Below are 19,813 nucleotides of genomic sequence, written 5' to 3' on the forward strand. Positions count from 1 at the left end.
GTTCTTTGGCACTTGGTTTCCAACCAAAAATAAAGCTTCAAATTTTCTTTGAAATTACATGTTCCATGTGAAGCCATGAAAGAAAAAAAAAAAGAGTTCTGGACCTTCCTGACTCAAAGATGGTCACAATCACATCAACCACTTGTGCTTCCCAATCCCATTCTCTAAACTTGTCGGAGAGCCACATCAAATGCGGCAGTGATCTGAAATTGGTTTCACCTATAAGGCAAGCTACACATTGACAGTTCATGTCAAGCAAATAGCTGAAGCTCAAGAACAAATTTCTATCAAACCTTCAGGTTCTAGTATAAAGCACCTAAAATTCAACTATTCTAAACACGACATAAATGACCCAATTACTGCTATTTATAAAACACATACATGCATTCATTTCTTGTATATTCTTTTGTACAGTTCAAAGAAGTGTGCATGTGGTTTTTGGTCTGTGAACTTTACTTCTATAGTTTCTACTTATGTCAAAATGGATACAATATTCATTAAAACAAAACCAGATTTCAGCACCCATGGAGTGGTCTATCTGCTTACCCAAGTGGAATAAACCCTCTAAACAAGCAGAGTAAAGCAAATCTAATATGTAATGAACAGCTCTTACAAGACACATGGCAATCACCCACAATCTAGATGGTCAGCCGGAAGTGTGTCTAGGTAACCTCAATGTGCAGAACAATATTCATAGTAAGACTACAGAGGAAGAATATTGCTTCTAATTACTGGGTAAAACATTGAAAGATGCACTGAATCTGAAGTTCAAAGTCAAGGTGAAAGATATCAAGTAAAAATCCACTTGATATACATTGATCTGTATTCAATGCAAGGCATTTTAAAATTAAAATTATTATATGTAACTAAATGCTATCACTATTTATATCGAATAATACTAAAGATAAACTTGCACTACAACTAACCTGTGAAATGTGCCAAAAGCACTCTATTATCCAGCAATGATATTTGCTCATTAATAAAAATCAATTTGATTTTTATTAAAACCAATTCTAAAATATAAAACACATACTTTGAAATTATTATTTCAGGAAGGACTTCTTCAAATTTCTTTTGAGGTTCACCATTCACAGGTTTCTCCCCTTCAATAGGGATTATCTGCAAATCAAGAGCAAAGAAAATATAACTTCCAGATTTTCACTGGAGTGCTGATGAAAATACATGTTAAGTCGCTTTAGGATCTTTCTAGGATTTGTTGGTATCTTAGCATGTGACATGTGCCAGCAGCTATGGAAAGCAAACAAACATGCATATTCATTAAATCTTGATCACTGAAGTAAAAACATGATTTTAAAATAGCCATTCATTCAAAGTCTTGACAACTCTTGCATCAGGAAAAAGTCATCCAGATTGCTGCTGCAGTATAAAATTAAATATTCTGCTCCACTTTAACTATTTATAAAGAGCTAATACTCAGACCTTGCCCAACACTAGTCCTTCTGCATCTCAAAAAGGATTACAGACAAAGGCAAGAAGGGATAGTTGATTTTTCTTGTTACAAATGCGTGTGTTAATGAGCAGCTAATTAAATGAAAAATTTAATTGGGGTTCATAGTTTGGGGGATATTTTCATTTACATTATTGATTATAATTGGAAAACACGAACTAGCTTTAGCTGAAGGAAGGGATAATGCACAAAGAATGACAACTGATCTAAAGAATGGAGTATCCTTTTGCAATGAAGTATGAAGCCACATTGTGGGCATTATTGACATTACAATCAAGCCAATTGAGTAATGTGTTTATGTATCATCTTCATATGCAGTTACAATATATAAACACTAGATGACTTATACAATTTATTGTCTATTGATGAACAACTGGTTAATGTATGGTCTAGATTTTGCTGTCAAGGAAAATCAACAAGGCCTCAAAAAAAGCTGCCCACAAAGATCTGGCAACTTCTGAAACATGGACTTTCTTTTTCCCTCTTCATTACCAACATTAATTTGAATCTGGTGACAAGTCAATGATATCTTCAGCATTTAACATCTTCAAGCAATGTACACAGCCAATCACATTGAAATGTTTCCTAGGTAGTAAATAAGGAAGTAAAATGCTCCTAGTATCCTTTGCTTATTAATATAGAGGAACCTTGATTATCTGAACGTCGATTATTCGAATTTTGGATCATCCGAACAATATTGCAAGATTCCGATACTTGGCTAAACTGTGTTAACCGAACATTTGATTATCTGAACAAAGTACTCCCGGCCTATGTTGTTCTGATAATCGAGGTTCCTCTGTAATTGTACAGATGGTGAAATAAATGATTGATATATATATACCTGGAATTAAGATGGAAACTGAAACATTGCAAACAAACCTTTACAATTTAAAAAAAAAACAAAATTGACATTCTGCAAATATAAAATTATGTTTTAAGGGTCAGACATGTTGTAGAATAATAATTATACACTTGGTGTGCAGATAAAAACCCCAATTCAACAATTTTTTTTGGGGGGGTGGGGGCAAGTCTGTAAATTCAGCAATTTCTCATTGATTGCGAGTCTGGGTTCTCCAATAGCGTACCCGATGCACAATCAGAGAATCACTCACAACTTGTAGTTTTCAGAGTTTAACTGTGCATACACAAAATCCAGATGCTGCTCATAGACTTAGAGTAGGGAAGGGTAACAAAGAGTTTCAATATCATTTCAGACGTATATTTTAGAATGGCATTGGTTGGTTGAGGTTTTGCAAGAAGTTACTTCTTCAGATAACATGAGGATATTTAAACAGCAAACTAAGCATCAGAGAGAGGGAGGCAGCAACAGGATAAATTGAGGCCCAAGACCAGGGGCCCAGCTGTAACAGGGAAGAGATAGTTCAACAGCTGCAGCTTCAGGGGAGTGCAGATTGGAAAACAAATAAAATCACAGGAAAGGAGTGGGTTGAAAGGTTTGTGATTTTTTTGGAAGAAGGGTTTAAATGATAAACAACAGGAATAAGTGAAATTCAGCGCCAATGAAGTAATACAGGTAAGCAAAATAGGTAAGGGTAGTGAAGTTAGCACAAAGCAAGTATATACTATTCTTATATAAACATTATAGCTGTGCACGTGGGAAATCATGTCTCACAAACTTGATTGAGTTTTTTGATGTAACAAAGAGGATTGATGAGGGCAGAACGGTAGATGTGATTTATATGGATTTTAATAAGGCATTCGACAAGGTTCCTTATGGGAGTCTGATTAGCAAGGTTAGATCTCACGGAATTCAGGAAGAACTAGCCATTTGGATACAGAACTGGCTCAAAGGTAGAACAGGATGGTGGTGGAGGGTTGTTTTTCAGACTGGAGGCCTGTGACCAGTGGAGTGCTACGTGGATCGCTGCTGGGTCATCTACTTTTTGTCATTTACATAAATGATTTGAATGCGAGCATAAGAGGTACAGTTAGTAAGTTTGTAGATGACACCAAAATTGGACAGCGAAGAGGGTTACCTCAGATTACAATAGGATCTTGACCAGATGGGCCAATGGACTAAGAAGTGGCAAATGGAGTTTAACTCAGATAAATGCGAGGTGCTGCATTTTCGAAAAGCAAATCTTAGCAGGACTTATACACTTAATGGTAAGGTCCTAGGGAGTGTTGCTGAACAAAGAGACCTTGGAGTGCAGGTTCATAATTCCTTGAAAGTAAAGTCGCAGGTAGATAGGACAGTGTAGAAGGCGTTTGATATGCTTTCTTTTATTGGTCAAAGTATTGAGTACAGGAGTTGGGAGGTCATGTTGCAGCTGTACAGGACATTGGTTAGGCCACTGTTGGAATATTGTGTATAATTCTGGTCTCCTTCCTATTGAAAAGGTGTTTTGAAACTTGAAAGGGTTCAGAAAAGATTTACAAGGATGTTGCCAGGGTTGGAGGATTTGAGCTATAGGGAGACGCTGTACAGGCTGGGGCTGTTTTCCTTGGAGCATCAGAGGCTGAGGGGTGACCTTATAGAGGTTTACAAAATTATAAGGGGCATGGATAGGGTAAATAGACAAAGTATTTTCCCTGGTGTAAGGGAGTCCAGAACTAGAGGGCATAGATTTAGGGTGAGAGGGGAAAGATATAAAAGAGACCTAAGGGGCAAAGTTTTTACACAGGAGGTGGTACGTGTGTGGAATGAGCTGCCAAAGGAAGTGGTGGAGGCTGGTACAATTGCAACATTTAAGAGGCATTTGGATGGATATATGAATAGGAAGGGTTTGGAGGGACATGGGCCGGGTGCTGCCAGGTGGGACAAGATTTGGCTGGGGTATTTGGTCAGCATGGACGGGTTGGACCGAAGGGTCTGTTTCCATTCTGTACATCTCTATGACTCTATATAATAAAAAGGGAGAAACTAAGGGACTTAAGGTCAGTGATGACACACCAAGTTCATACCCGTAATACTCTCATCCTGTGCTACATGGCAAATTATGGAAGCTTTAGTTGTCCTTGGTGGCCACATGTGCAGGAAGTGCGTCCAGCTGCAGCGCCTGGCTAACTGCATGTCAGAGAATCATCATAGAATCCCTAGATTGCAGAACCAGGCCATCATGTCCACACCGACCCTTTCAACAGCATTCCAACCATATCCACCCCCTTAACCTATCTGTTCTACCCTGCACTCCCCATGGTTAACCCACTTAACCAGTACATTCCTGGACACTATAGACAATTTAGCATGGCCAATTCGCCTTACCTGCATATCTTTGGACTATGGAAGGAGGCTGGAGCATGAGGAGGAAACCCACGCAGGCAAGGTGAGAATGGCTGAGTGGTGCGTACACAGTCACCTGAGGCTGGAATCGAACCCAGTTCCCTGGTGCCATGAGACAGCAATGCTAACCACAGAGCCACTATGTTACTGGAGCCGCAGATGAACTTACTATCAAGCATCTGCGATGCTGCTTATGTTGGCGATAGCACATTCAGTGAGGTTCTGATGAACTACAGATGAAGACTGAACAGGCAGAAAGGTCCTGGATGACCAGTAGGCAGATTAGAGGATGGTGGGTAGTGCAGGAGTCCTTTGTGGTAATCCCTACTTCTAACTGATATAGCATTTTGAATACTGCTGGGAAAAGATGACTTTGCAGGGAAAGCATGGATGTCAACTTTATGGCACCACCGGTGGGTCTGCCACACAAGAGGGGAGCACGAAAAATAGCAGAGCTATGGTAACTGGAAACTCAAATTGTAAGGGGTACAGATTCCTGTTTCTATGGCTGCAAAAGACATTCCAGAATGGTATGTTGACTCCCTGGTGCCAGGGTCAAGAATGTTGCTGAACAGCTGCAGGACAAACTGAAGAGGGAGGGCAAGCAGACAGAGATTGCATAACATATTGGTACCGACCACAAAATTTGATAAAAGGAATGAGGTCCCATAAGTAAAATCTAGGGAGCTATGAAATAGATAAAGGAAAACTGGACCCAAAGGTAGTAATCTCAGGATTACATCTGGTGCCACAGGAGAGGATCTTTGCAGGATGCTTTCAAGGAGGAAACAAGTAGAATCTAGAACAGGCATGTTATAATAAACATAAGGAATGGGACCAACAAACCACTGAACCTTGGATATTGAGGAACATACAGGATTGGATGAAAAGGAAAAAAAAGGGAGGTTTATGGCAAATACCAAGAACTCAAAAAGCAGAAGCCCTAGAGTGCAGAATGTGCAAGGGGGAACTTAAAATGTTCATGCAGGAGCATGAAAGAATAGTGACAGATAAAATAAAAAGAAACTCCTATGTTGTCTGACAATTACATTAAGGATAACGGATAATCAGGGAATGAGGAGTGGTAATTTGTGCGTGAAGTAGGACGTAGCAGGTAGGGTTTTAAATGAATACCATGTCCTAAATGACTACTTTGTGTCCATGTTCACCAATGAGAGGAACAATGTGGGTAAAGAAATCAGGAAGAAAGTCTGTGACAATTTTAAAAATTAGCTTAGGCAGACGAGGTTCTGATTGGTCTGGCATGCATAAAAGTGGATACGTCTCCTGGCTAGATGAAATGTGTTGCTGGAAAAGCGCAGCAGGTCAGGCAGCATCCAAGGAGCAGGAGAATCGACGTTTCGGGCATGAACCCTTCTTCATGAGCCCTTCATACTTTCTCCTAGAAGATTTTAACCTACTGTGAATCCTCTTGCAAGGATGCCTTCCTTGAAGAAGCTCCTTTCTCCGAGATGAAATGTATCCCAGGCTGTTGAGTGAGGAAGGGAGGAAATGGCAGGGGCATTGGCAATAGTTTTTGATTTCTCTCTGGAAGCAGGAGAGGTGCCAGAGGAATAGAAAAGACAGCAAGTGTGGTACCATTATTCAAAAAGGGAACAGGGAAAAACCAGGAAACTACAGAACACTCAGTCTAACCTCAGTGGTGGGATAACTATTGGAAACAGTTCTGAGGAATAGAATCAAACTACACTTCGAGAGGCAGAAATTAGTCAAGAAAAGTCAGCATGGATTTGTTGAAATGAAGTAATGTCTGACCAATTTGATTGAATTTTCCCATAAGGTGATTAGGTGCATAGAGGAGGGCAATGCATTTGACATATCAAAAGCCTTGCTGAAGTCCAAGTTGGCTAAGGTCATGTATGGGATAGCAAAGGCAAGAGCCCATGGAATCCAAGGAAATTTGGCAAATTAGATCCAGAATTGGCTGAGTGACAGGAAGCAGAGGGTGATAGTTGGAGGGTGCTTTTGTGACTGCAAGTCCCTGTCCAATGCAGGGATCTGCAGGGACCAGTGTTGGGATTCTTGTTGCTTGTGGTGTACCTAAACTTGAATTCAGGAAGGTCAATCAATAAATTCATGGCTGAAATGAAAATTGGGAGATGGTAAATAGTAAAGAAGGTAGCCTTAGATTTTAGGAGGATATATGGATATATATGATTGAATTCCATATGCCACTGATCAGACAATCTAGATCAGTGTGAGGTGTTGCACTTGGGCAGGACAAACCAGGCCAGGGAATAACAAAGAAAAAACAGGAAATGATAGATGATCAGAGAGACCTTGATGTTCATGTCTACCAGTCTCTCAAAGTAGTGGGACACGTAGATAAAGTGGTTAAGGAGGCATATGGAATGCTTGCCTTTATTAGCAGAGGCATAGAGTTTAAGAGCAGGAAGGTCATGCTGGAACTGTAAAAAACATTGTTTCAGCCACAGCTTAGTGTAATGTGTGCAGCTCTGGGATCCACATTATAGGAAAGATGAGACTGCACTGAAGATAGTACAGAAGATTTACCAGGATGTTGCCTGGGATGAGTGTTTTATTTGTAAAGAGAAATTGGATAGACTTAAGAGATTTAGGGGTACATGACTGAGATGCATAAAATTATGATAGGATAGACAGGAAGAACGTTTCCCCTTGGTGAAGGGATCAGTGACCAGGAAGCATAGATTTAAAGGTAAGGGGCATGAGGTGTAGGAGATCGAGAGGAGGATATTACGTTTCACTTAGAAGGTGGTGACAATGTGGGACTCACTGCCTGTAGGGTGGTAGAGGAAGAAATGCTCATAACATTCAAGTAGTATTTAAATGTGCACTTTTCATGCTAAAGCATTCAAGGCTATTGACCAAGTGCTGGAACATGGAATTAGAGTAGTCTAGAGTAGATTAAAGTTTTTGACAAGTGCAGATTTGATGGGCGAGAGGGCAGCTTTCTGTGATGCAAATCTCTATGAATTTAAAAGGTAGAGGAGTTCAAAACCTCATTCAATGGAAGACAGTTCCAACAATGTACCTTTCAGAATTGCATTGAAGGAGCAACTCAAATGTGCTCAAATCCCAGAACCACAATCTTCAGATTCAAATGACCTACACTTGGACCAGGAGGCCCAGAGTAAGTTCCAATTGCCCCAGTGGTGCGTAATGACATCTCTGACAGGTTGATTAGAAAAATGGGTTAAATAGTTGCAAGAGACATAGCTGAAACAAATCAGGGTAACAAAGAAAATGACCAACACTAAATAACTAATAGCTGGGTAAAGATTTAGTTTAGTCTACTTCCAGAAAATAGAATATTATAATACATTGATTAAAGGAGGATTTCCTATCTAAGCTCCTTTTATTTATCAAAGCTATCTGGCCTGACCATTTTTCTTTATAGCTTAGACAATTACACAAGAATAAAAAAGCTTACATCATAGCTCACTGCAGCAGTTGCAAATAAGCATCATCTTGTACTACATCATGAACTTGTATGGCATTATTTAATATCCTAAGGTGCTTCACCATTATAAACAAAACAGGATTTGAAGACTTAGCTGAAAAGGTGGAGATTTACTTTAAAAAAAAGTAAGGATAACAAAAATCTATGGATAGAGGGGTTCAGGAAAGAAATTAAAGAGAACAAAAGGGACCAAACAATTGAAATAACAGGTTATCAGTAATGGGTCAAAAGGAGGGACTAATGCCAGTGTGTGTGCACAACAGAACAAAACAGAAGGGCAAATCAGCTCAGAGAGATTGTACAGACATAGCAGAACAGGAAGCTAACATGAGTCGATGAAGGTCTGGGAATGGATACATTGATAGGATATGTAGAGTTTGAAAAAACTGGAGCTTGTGAAAGATGGACAACCCAAGAGACTTACAGTAGCTAGGTCTGGAGATACTGGTAGTGGATACAGCAATGTTGCATTAGTGAGAGTTGACATTGTGATGAAGAGGACAATAACCAGTCACAAGGATACAAACAGTCACGTTCTCCGTAATGTAGAAAGATTTCAGAATGAGTAAAAGGTGTGATTCTTCCAAACATAAGCATTGAGTGAGAAGCCTGAATCCACCAAAACAGTCCATGGGTCTTGTGATGTAGATTATTCTCATCAGCATGCATATGGGAGCAGATTCCATGCCTTCACATGATATCAACAAGTTGTAAAAGTGGATAGGGATACAAAAGAGCTTGAGGATAGATTTTAGAGGATTATTATGCAAATGAGATGCCAAGTTATTGTTGGAGATGCATCAGTAACAGTTTGGGATTCCAACTCAGATTTTGGGGTCTTCCCAACTAATTATCTGCTGTGCAACTCCCATTTATTTAAAAGTCAGGCTTTCAAAGCCATTCAATTATTGGGAGCAGAGGCTCACAACAAGCTGAGTGGCAGCTGGATTTACTGGGACTAGTTAGGTGGACCCTCAAAAGCAGGTTGAGATTGGTTTGAGCTGGAATGCTATTATAGTGGTGGTTATTACTGCTGGAGGGCCCCAGCAAAGGCCACAGAGTGTCCAGACCCATCCCCACCCCATTCTCACATGGAGGCTGCAAGAATGTTTTTTTTGCATACAGACCATCGGAAACCTCTCAAATGTAACTGCAGGTTGCCAACTTGAAATGTTGCAAATATAACCAATTTCAGCTGGAAGGAGCACCATGTGTAAAGAATCATGATCAGCGTCATCTGCACAACTACCAAATGCTGTCCCAGTGTGGCCTGGAGTCTGCAATACTCTCTTTAATATCTGGCAGATTACAGTGAAAACTTTAGTAAAACAATTCTCTTTGTAGTGCAAGGCAGAAAGTTCTGATTGATTGAATGTGAAAGGTTAATAGAGGACAGAAGCTGGAATGTTGAAGTCAAAAATGGCACTGCTAGCATCAAATCAGCACGCATGCTAACTAACGTCCTGGCTTGCCTACTTAACATATGTCTGAACGTACGTTTCCAGCATCTATTCCAATGACTTATCCAAGACAACACCCAGCAGTTTCTGAACCAAAAGTAAGAGTATTGAAAACACCAGTGTTATACAAACAAATGCTGGGGCCTTGCAGTTTGTTTTATATGTAAATGTTTACTTGGTAAGATATAAATTGCCCTATTAAACCAATGCTGTATTCAGAATATGGAAAAAATCTTTAAAAGTAAAATTTAATAAGGGTTTTAGGAAAGGACTATCATTACAACATGAGTAAGGTCAAATTACATTTTTGGTGCTGTAAAATTCAACTGTAAGTATTTTAGGGTATTAGCTCTTGATATAGCGTTTGACATACCTTGAAAACCACGCATTTTCCATCATTTATCATTTGAAACACTTCCCCAAAGATTCCTTCTCCGATTTTCTCACACTTCTCTAGCATGGTGTACGGTATGCATTCTTTAAAAGAAACTGGACCATTTTGCTGACATTCACAATACACCTTCTCTTCATCTGTAAGAAACACTGGCTGCAGAATTGACCATTTTTCCTAAAAACATAATTAATACAATAAATAATTAGAACATATACTGTTCACATATTTAGTGTTTAAAATCTGTAATCAATTAAATATGTCTTATTGTTCTGAAATTAAGAATACACTCAAATGAACCTTAGAAAATATTAAATATTTTATTTTTTACCAGTTATATTTGATTGGCAAAATAATACACATTGTGGCATCTTAGAAACGCAGTAAATCCAAAACAAAAAAAAAAGGTTTTAGAGCCTATCAAGTCGGTTCCAGTCATCAAGTACCTATCTTCCCGAATTTCATTTTCTAGCACTTGACTTATAGTCTTGTATGTAAAGCATTTCAAGTACTACTCTAAACACGTTTTGAATGTTGTGAACATTCCTATTACCACCACCAATCTTTCAGACATTGAATTTCAGAAATCGCACACCCTCTGGGTGAACATTGGTTTTCCTCAAATCCCTCTAAACCTCTTGCCTCATACATAAATTTATGGCCCCAGCCATTGAAAATTCTACAAAGGGGAAGAGTTTTTCCCCCACATATGCTACTTAATTTTGTACCCCTCAAATCAGGTCAGCCCACAGGCTTTTACATCCTAAGGAAGAAAACCCCTTCCGATTTACTCTCTTTTAATAGTTGAAACACTTCAGCCCAGGGAACATCCTGGTGTATTATCTGTGCAACCACTCACATCCTTTCTATAGTACGACAACCAGAACTGTACACAGTACTCTGCCTGTAGCCTAACACTTTGTACAGCTGCATCATGACCTCATTGCTCTTGCCTTCAATACCTCGACTAATAAAAGTAAGTATCCTTTATGCCTTCTTAACCACCTACATACTTGTCCTGATGGCTATGAATATACACTTCAGAGGATCCCTTATACGTCCCAGAGTCCTACTATTCATGATGTATTCCCTTATCTTGTCAGTTCTCCCAAAATGTGCCACTTCATTCCTTTCATGATTAAATTTCACTTGCCACTGCTCTGCCCATCTGACCATAAATATATCTCCTTGCTATTTACCACATCATCAGTTTTCATATCATTTGCAACATTACTGATCATACCTCCTACATTCATGTCAAGATCATCAATGTACTCTACAAACAGCAACAGACCCAGCACCAAATCGTACGGTAAGCCACTGGACAGATTTACAGCCAAAAAAAATCATTCAACCATCAATGTCTGCCTTTTATCAATAAGCCAATTTTGGATCCAATTTTCCAAATTACTGAAGATGCCATGGGCTCTTACCTTCTATCCCATCGACATCTTATCCAAAACCTACTGAAGTCCATGTAGAATGCACTACCCACATCTACACATCTAGTCACTCTTCAAAAAAAATCAAATTTGTTAGCCATGATCTTCCCAACAAAGCCATGCTGACTATCCTTGATTAATCCTTGCCTCTCCATGTGGAGATTAATTTTGCCCCTTAGAACATTTTCTGTACTTGTCTGTGCATAATCCCTCTCTAAACGCTCACTCTGTATAATCACTCTCCTGTCGAATTTGTTTACAGCCTCACGACCAGCACTAGCAAACACTCACCCTTCACCTCCCATTAAAAGGATGTGGGCCTGTTCTTAAATCAGATGCAACCCATTGGACTTGTACAGGTCCCACATTCCCTAGAAACAGACTCGTGATTTAGAAATCTAAAGTCCTTGCTTCTGCATCAATCCTACTTGTCTGTACAGAAACACTTGTCTGTAGCCCTCACTATTGAGATGCTCACCATTTCAGCTTTTCTCTTTATCCTCATTCCTTGATGCAGCAGACCCTGGCTGACTGACTACCCCAGAAGATCTGTAATTCCCACCATTTTTCAAACAAACAGTCAGATGGACTCTAAGCCTTTGATGATCACCTGGCTGCCTACTTTCCTCCTTCTTACTGATGATCACCCATTCATTCTCTTGCTGAATTTTGTCAAGTTGTGGGGTGACCACATCAAAAAACACACTACGCACATAACTCTCAGCCTTGCAAATGCACTGCTGTGTCTCCAGCTCATAGTCAAGATCTAAAATCCAGCACTCAAGCTGGTCAAATCAACAGCACTTCCTGCATATGCGAGCATCCAGACTGCAAAGAGTTTCTAAGATTTCTCATACATTTCAGACCATGCAAGACACAAGAGTTTAGGCCAAGTATTGTAATTCACTGATTCCCACCAGATGAATCTCAAATAATCATTGTATGGCATTTTGGAAATGTTCACTAAATCTTTCTACGCAGCACCACTTTGTAAAAATTCATGATATCTATTCCAAGCATTGAAAAATTGTGGTACATTAAAATTATTGTCCAGAGAGACCATTAATCAACGCCATCACTTTTTCTAGCCTACTTCTTTTACCCATCTCAAAAAAAATCTGCCTTGTCTGAATTATGTGCCAATAAACATTCAAAGATGATAAAGTATGCACACACTCTAAAAAAAATATGATAAGCAGATTAAATCCAAAGAGAACAGAAGTTTAATTTGCTCATGTTTTCCCTCTAATACAGAGCAATTGAAATGTATTAACTAATTTTGGTTACTCACTGTTTTATTGACCCATAATTTTCTTTGTTTTTAATTAATATTATAGATGAATTCTCTCTCAATATCAAAATATAAAATTAAAACATTATATAATATTACGTAATATTATGACTGCTCAAGTGATTTATATTTCATTTATAAGTAGACGGCAAGCATTTTCATTCCAATGACAAAATGAAAAATGTAATAAAATCAAGTTTGCATGTCAGGTTTTAAAGTTTCTTGCATTTTACAAGTGCAAAATTATCTAATCAAGTATAACGCTCTGTTGATAGGCCTACCATAAGGCGACTTCTGGATCCTTTCATTCTATTGCTAAGTGGAGTTGCAGAAAAATCTGCCATTGAAATCAACTTATTCAAACTTGGATTATTACAATTTTCTGTTCCCGAAAGACAAGATGATTCTGGAGAGCTTTGAAGTGACATGGTACAACCAGATCTCAAAGGCGTAACAATGACTGCAAAAGAGAGGAATAAATTTAAAAACTAATTTTATATATACACACTCATAAAACACTAGAATTTCATAATACGGGTACACAATCCTTTATCTGAAATTCCAAAATCCAAAAAGCTTCAAAATCCACGTGGGTCTGCTGTTCAGCAAGTTCTTTTATTTCACTGTGAAAATGTCATTTATTCTGAAATTCGAAAAATTCAGAAATCTGAAAAACAACCAGCCCCCAGGATTTCTGATAAAGGATCGCGTACTTGTATTACAATGCAAGTCATAAAATGTGATTAGGCATTTCAATTCCTAAACTTGATCTCAATTCTGTATAAAATAAGGATCAACAGTAGAGCTCAAGTGAAAAAACAACTGAAAGGACTGTAGCCAACCTTAATAATGTTGTTGCAGTGAACCACCAGGAGAAAGTGAGGACTGCAGATGGAGAGTTAAGAGGTAAAAAGGATGATGCTGGAAAAGCACAGCAGGTCAAGCAGCATCCGAGGAACAGGAGAGTCGACGCTTCAGGCATAAGCCCTTCCTGACATTCCTGTTGGAAACATCAACTCTCCTGCTCCTCAGATGCTGCCTGACCTGCTCTGCTTTTCCAGTGCCACACTTTTTGACAGTGAACCACCAGCTCCAACAAGTTAAATTATGACTGCAGCATGTGAAATTCCAGATTGCATTTATTTTAATTCTACTTTTAAATTCCAAGTTTAGTCACAGAAATTTTAGGAACAAGTCCGAATTAAATTAATTGCAGAGTTATGTTGATATTTCAATATGAGAGAAAATACAATGAAAGAAGCCATGTCAACATTACAATGCTTTTGGATGGGATGACTGACATCAACATCCATTGAAGGCTTCATTAAAAGAGAGCACAAATCACTCAGCTCCACTTCCAACAGTTCATAGTTCCACAAAAAGAAGAGAAGCCAAGAGAAGAGGATATTAACAACCAGAATAGCAAGATAGAACATATGGAGCTCTTAAGAATTCTAGGTAAAGAAGTCACAGGTCACAAATGGACTATTTACCTGTATTACAAGTAAACTCTTTGGTTACTTCTGTTTTCAAAATACTCTCATTGTATTATTTGGATATTTTACAGAATAACCAAAGTTAAAGTTAACTAATTACCTTTCTTTCTTTTGTGAATCGAATGAGTTGCTTTGAACCTTGACCAATTACGTGAGCCTAAGGGAGTAGAAACTGCCGAAGAACTCATAAGTGTTGACTTCAAATTTTTTATCTAAAGAAATCAAAAAAAAAATTGTCATAGATAATGGATCATGGATTGGTGTAAAGATAAAACCTGAAACAGAAACCAGTAGGTGGTCAATTGGCCTTTCAATCAGCACTAGCATTCACTATGCTCATGACTGGTCCACTTTCTCAATGCCACATTCCTGTTTTCTCTCCATACACCTTGATGCCTTTAACATCTCTTGAATAGGCTCAGTGACCTGACCTCCACTGCCTTCTCTGGTAGCAAATTTCTCAGTGTGGCCACCTTCTGAGTGAAGAAAAATTTCCCTGTCTCCATCCCATATTCTGAGACTGTGATACCTAGTTACAGACTCCACAACAAAAGGAAACATCCATCCTTCATTTAGTCTGTAAAGCTCTATTAGAATTATATAGATTTCAATCACATTCCTGCCATTTTTATAAACTTTAGTGAATAAAAGCCCAGTCAAACCAATCTGTCCTCATACAACAGTCCTACCATCCTTGGTAACAGCATTGTGAACCTGCACCGCACTCCCTTTATAGCACATGTATCTTCTCTTCAGTAGGGAGACCAAAACTGCACGCAATACTGCAATTTTCATTGACTGGAGTACTTTGTGTATCCACATTTGCCAATATGTGCCATTATTTAAGTTATACTCTGCCTTTCAGTTTTCCAGTACAAAATGTATAACTTAAAATTTAAGCGATGTTATATAGCATCTGCCATGTGTGCGCTCAAGCGCTCAACTTGCTTAGATTGCCTAGAAGCCGCCTTTTGCATTCTCCTCACAATTTAGAATCCCACCTAGTTTTGAGTCATCACCAAAAGTGTATCCCATGAGGCTCTGCCTGCCAACTAGAAGACGACCCATATATTTCTATTCTCAATCTATGCCAGTATATTTCTCCCAATCCCTTGTGCTTTGAGTTTGCCACAAACCTCTTATGAGAGACCTTGATAGTAAAGGACGAATACCCAAAGCTTCACAGTTTGCATCCTAATCCTGATGTTTACCAGGGAGTGATATGTCTCAGTCAGCATTGTAGTAGTTATGAGAATTGAAAAAGCTACTGAGAATCATGTCTAGTGTGATTAGATAATGCCAATGTCTTGATCTTAGCTGTTTCCAGGTTGTCTTGCGGCATGGTTTGTATTGAAACAAAGACAGTCACATAAAACTTATCGCAGCAACAAAGATTAAAAGTCTTTGTCTGTTTCAATTTCTCCTTCCCAAATTATGATGTCCAAGTCAGAAAGGTCATGTTGCATCCACTTGCATTGAAATCCACCAATAGATAAAAATCTTGTGAATTGGGGATTCAACAGCATCAACCTCTGCATAGAATTGTCCTTTGCCTTTGTAGTGAAACAAAGTTTTGAAGCATATATGCTCATGAAATTAATAGATCCTGCAGAAGTTGAGAGGGGGATAGAGAAAACACATTCTGACCAAGTTGTGGGGGGGTCTCTCATTGGGAACATCAAATTCCATACAGTGAAGCCACATGAACCATTAGTTTAAAGAAAATTACAGGAAGGATGCACAAAGACTTGATTGAAATAAAATCCAGACTGATAAGTGCTGCCCCAAATTATTACTAGTTACAAATGATTACAACTTTGCCAGAAAGTCCAGAACTTATTCCATACATGGAATGCTCAGGGCAAGAATGATGGGATCAAAAAGGCAACATGTCCATCAAATGATAGACTGGCTTCGCTGATTTAAAAAAAAGAACAGGATGTTCATGACTGATGACAACAAAAAGATAGCTTTCCACTCATCTCCTATCTTGAATTGTACTATAGGGAGGACATGGTCATAGAGGAAGCTCAGAACACCATACAGAGCCTGTCCGTCATGGAAGAACTGGATATTCAACACAAAGTGCAGAAAATTAGCAATGCTTTAATTTGGTTACAATTGTCTAAACTCCCAGCGATAACACTACACTATCTAAATTCATCTAATACAGGAAGTCTGCACTCCTGTAAGCATCTACACAAACCTCTTTCTGCTGCAGAGAGAATGCATTACCCCACAATACACGACTGTGACCCCAAACCAGAACAAGTGACTGCAATATCTGCCCACACATACCCCTGCTGAGCAAAACTGTGAAAAGTGTTTCCCTTATCAAATTACAGCTTTTGGTTGAAGGCTTCTTTCCTAAATCCCAGTGTGGTTTCAAAATCAGAAAATCTAGATTTTCATGGATACAAAACTTCCAATCTGAATAAGGAACCTCAGAAATAAAAGCCCAGGGAATCTTTATAGAAGCCACCTTCCCTTTCTACATCACTAGCTGCCATATTCAAGCAAGCAAACAAAGTTTCAAGACCCAAAGGCCACATTTAATGCAAGTGTGAAAAGAAAGTGTTGCAGCAGGTGAGAAGAGAGGTTTGGGTGCTGAGGTGGGGTCATTCAGGGATCAATGTGAGCAAGTGGTTGGGGGGTTTCAGTGTTAGGATCACTAATATATAGCTGTTAGAGCAATTTGAATCCTCTAGCATTGCATAATTAACTATCCAGGTTTGGAGTTCGATCTGTTTTTTAACGGTTCCAGATGCTGGGTAATTGCCCATCAGAAGTTTACATTTCCAATGGGAATTATCTTGTAATCAGTGTACCAGAACAACTGAGGAGCTCAGATGTGCACCTTTCAGAATACACCTTGTTAAAGATTACCTGGAGACCAGAAAATGCGAGCTATGATCGTCTGAGATCAGCAACTGAGAGCACAATATCTGTGAACAAAAAACTACTAAATATTGCTATCATTGATCTCACTAAGGCATTCGACCATATGAACAAAGGCAGCTTATTTAAGCCAAAAAATCAGTTGTGTGATCTCATCTTTTAAGGATATGATGATGAATGGATAAAGTCATCTATGACCCTTTTCAGATTCCTCAGGGGATTCCAACAAAGTTGCATTTAGCTCTCGACATTGGCACTTTATTTGTTAAGCCACCATCACATGCCCTTATTTCATAGAAAAGTGCCTACTTACAGTCAAAGATTTGACAGCTTTTCAGCCTTATCTGCCTACAGTCCAAGACAAAAGTGTGCTAAGTTCTCAGCTCTTCACTGATAATAGTGCACTAATAATCCATATCTAGGAACACCTTCTCTAGGATCAGACTCTCTCTTACCTGTAAAGCTTTTGGTTTGACCATCAGCATTAAGATGACCAATGTCATTCTAATTGCAACAAAATCCTAGACTATCAGAATTCACAATGTGCCCCTGAAGGTTGTAGCCTCATCTACCTTGGCTCCTCAATCACCAGTATTTGGTCACTGGATGCTGAAATCGACAGACAAATTGCAAAACCTTCTGCTGTCCAAACTGAATTTAGAGAGTGCAGTCCAGCTAACAACAAGCTGAAAGAGATCATACCTTGAGTCTACCAAGCCCCATGTCCTTGATGCACTCCTTTACTGCAGCAAGATCTAGACAGCATATCTTATAGACCATCCAACTTTACAGTGGCAGATGACTCTTCAGCATCTTTTGGGAAAACAAGGCAACCAACTCAAGAGGTCCTGGAGGATGCTATTTCCATTCTTACTCATTTTTAGGCCAACAAAATCTGCAATGTCCAGATGGATTATTACCAGAGGATTACAAGAGGTTCTCCACAGTGAACCGAATGAGGAGTCACACAACCTCCTGGACATCCATATCTCAACTAACAGAATATCTGGAAATAAGATACTGGCACAAACACTAAGAGGCAATGATCAACATGCATGCCCTCTGGAGGTCATCTGTTTAGAAAGCATTGGAAAGAAAGAGGAGAAAGTTCAGCTAGTCTAGAAGAGAACCCAGAGAAAACAGAGGCCAGTAAATTGCAGACCAGCTCAGCCACTGTCTTCCTCTGCAGCAACCAATGCTGCGTTTGCTGCAGAGTGTGTTACTGAAACACAGATTGTGGTGTTCCTGCTGCCCTTGTCCTAAATGGTAGTGGCTAGGCGCTTTAAAAAGTCTTGGTGAATTACTGCAGGGGATCTTGGGACATCCTGTTGCTGGTTAAGGAAGTGAATGTTTGTGGATGTGGTGCCAATCAAGCATATTCTGTCACTAGTGTCTTACCTGGTCTTGTAAGCATTGTATTCATTTGGCTAGTTTCTGGTCAATAGGAACCCCTAGGATGTTGATAATAGGGGATTCAGTGATGGTTATGCCATTGAAAATCAAGGGTGATGGTTGGTTTCTCTGTTGCCAGAGATGGTAATCACCTGGCATATGTGGTGGGAATCTTTCTTGTCACTTGTCAGCCCAAGTCTGAATATTGTCTCTACCTTGCTGTATTTGGCCTGAATCTGCTTCAGTATCGGAGGAATCGCAAATGGAGCTGATCATCATAAAACCATCAGCGAACATCCTCACTTCCGACCTTAAGGTGGAGAGAACACGTCATTGATGAAGCAGCTGAAGATGGTTGGACATAGGACACTACATTTCAGAATTAGCCAGGATCCATGGATTTAAATCCTATGTGCTCCAGAGATGTCCAATTACATCTTTGATAATTAGAAAATCTACATTGAGGAATTCCTGTAGACCTGTGCTGGAAACATGGTAGTATAGTTAGCTGGTAATAGTACCAAAGTCTTATTATCGCAGATAGTATATTAGCCTTTATTGCAAGACAGGTTGTAGTATAAGAGTCACAAAGTAATGTTGAATTCTGGAATCTTGGTGCAAGTGTTTTGCACAGTTTTATGCAAGGAAGGATATACTTGCATTTCTGAGGGTGCAAAATGGTTCATTAGATTCATAAATTGGTTAAGTTTTAGGAGGAGAAAGTAGCCCTATGTGCTCTGAAGTTTAGAAAGTAAGAGGCTTTTGTTACACGTAGCATACCTTCATAGGGCTGCCTGATAAGATAAATTCTGTCTTCTCTAGTTGGAGACAGAGAGCTGGAAGTTATGGTATGAGGATAAAAAGTCAGCCATTTGAAATGCAGTAACGTCTTCACTTAGGTATTGTGAATCTTTGAAACTCTACACCAGCCAGTTTAGATTCCCAAGGTTTAGAGTATATTCAAGAATTAAATCAATAACGCTGAGCAAAATATATAGAGATCCATCAGGGAAGTGATATCAATATAGAGCAGCTGTGATCTTATTGAATGATAAAGGAACTATATTATTTTCTCCTGATCCTATTTCTTGTGTTTTTCAGGCAAGCAGTTTCATTATATTTCATTGGCAAACCTATCTCCAAAATGCAGGTGAGTCAATCATTCCATAACTGTAGATAGGAGAGATGGAGCAGAGTAGGGTCAGGTTTTACAATTTCTTTATTGATTTGAAGTTGACATCCCATTCTGGAGGTTGAAATGCACAACC

General features: G+C 39.1%; 1 protein-coding gene across 1 annotated transcript in view; it reads right to left on the reverse strand.

Moving 5' to 3' along the window:
- haspin (histone H3 associated protein kinase) overlaps nucleotides 1-19,813 on the reverse strand; it is a 66,830-nt gene that overhangs the window by 17,945 nt on the left and 29,072 nt on the right. The window contains exons 5-8 of the mRNA XM_043694296.1: nucleotides 14,356-14,467; nucleotides 13,041-13,219; nucleotides 10,009-10,203; nucleotides 1,034-1,119 (exon numbers count right to left, since the gene is read on the reverse strand). Coding sequence (XP_043550231.1) covers nucleotides 1,034-1,119; nucleotides 10,009-10,203; nucleotides 13,041-13,219; nucleotides 14,356-14,467 — 572 coding nt within the window. The remainder of the gene's footprint in view (nucleotides 1-1,033; nucleotides 1,120-10,008; nucleotides 10,204-13,040; nucleotides 13,220-14,355; nucleotides 14,468-19,813) is intronic.

This window comes from Chiloscyllium plagiosum, chromosome 1, assembly GCF_004010195.1.
Source record: "Chiloscyllium plagiosum isolate BGI_BamShark_2017 chromosome 1, ASM401019v2, whole genome shotgun sequence".
Lineage (NCBI taxonomy): Eukaryota > Metazoa > Chordata > Chondrichthyes > Orectolobiformes > Hemiscylliidae > Chiloscyllium > Chiloscyllium plagiosum.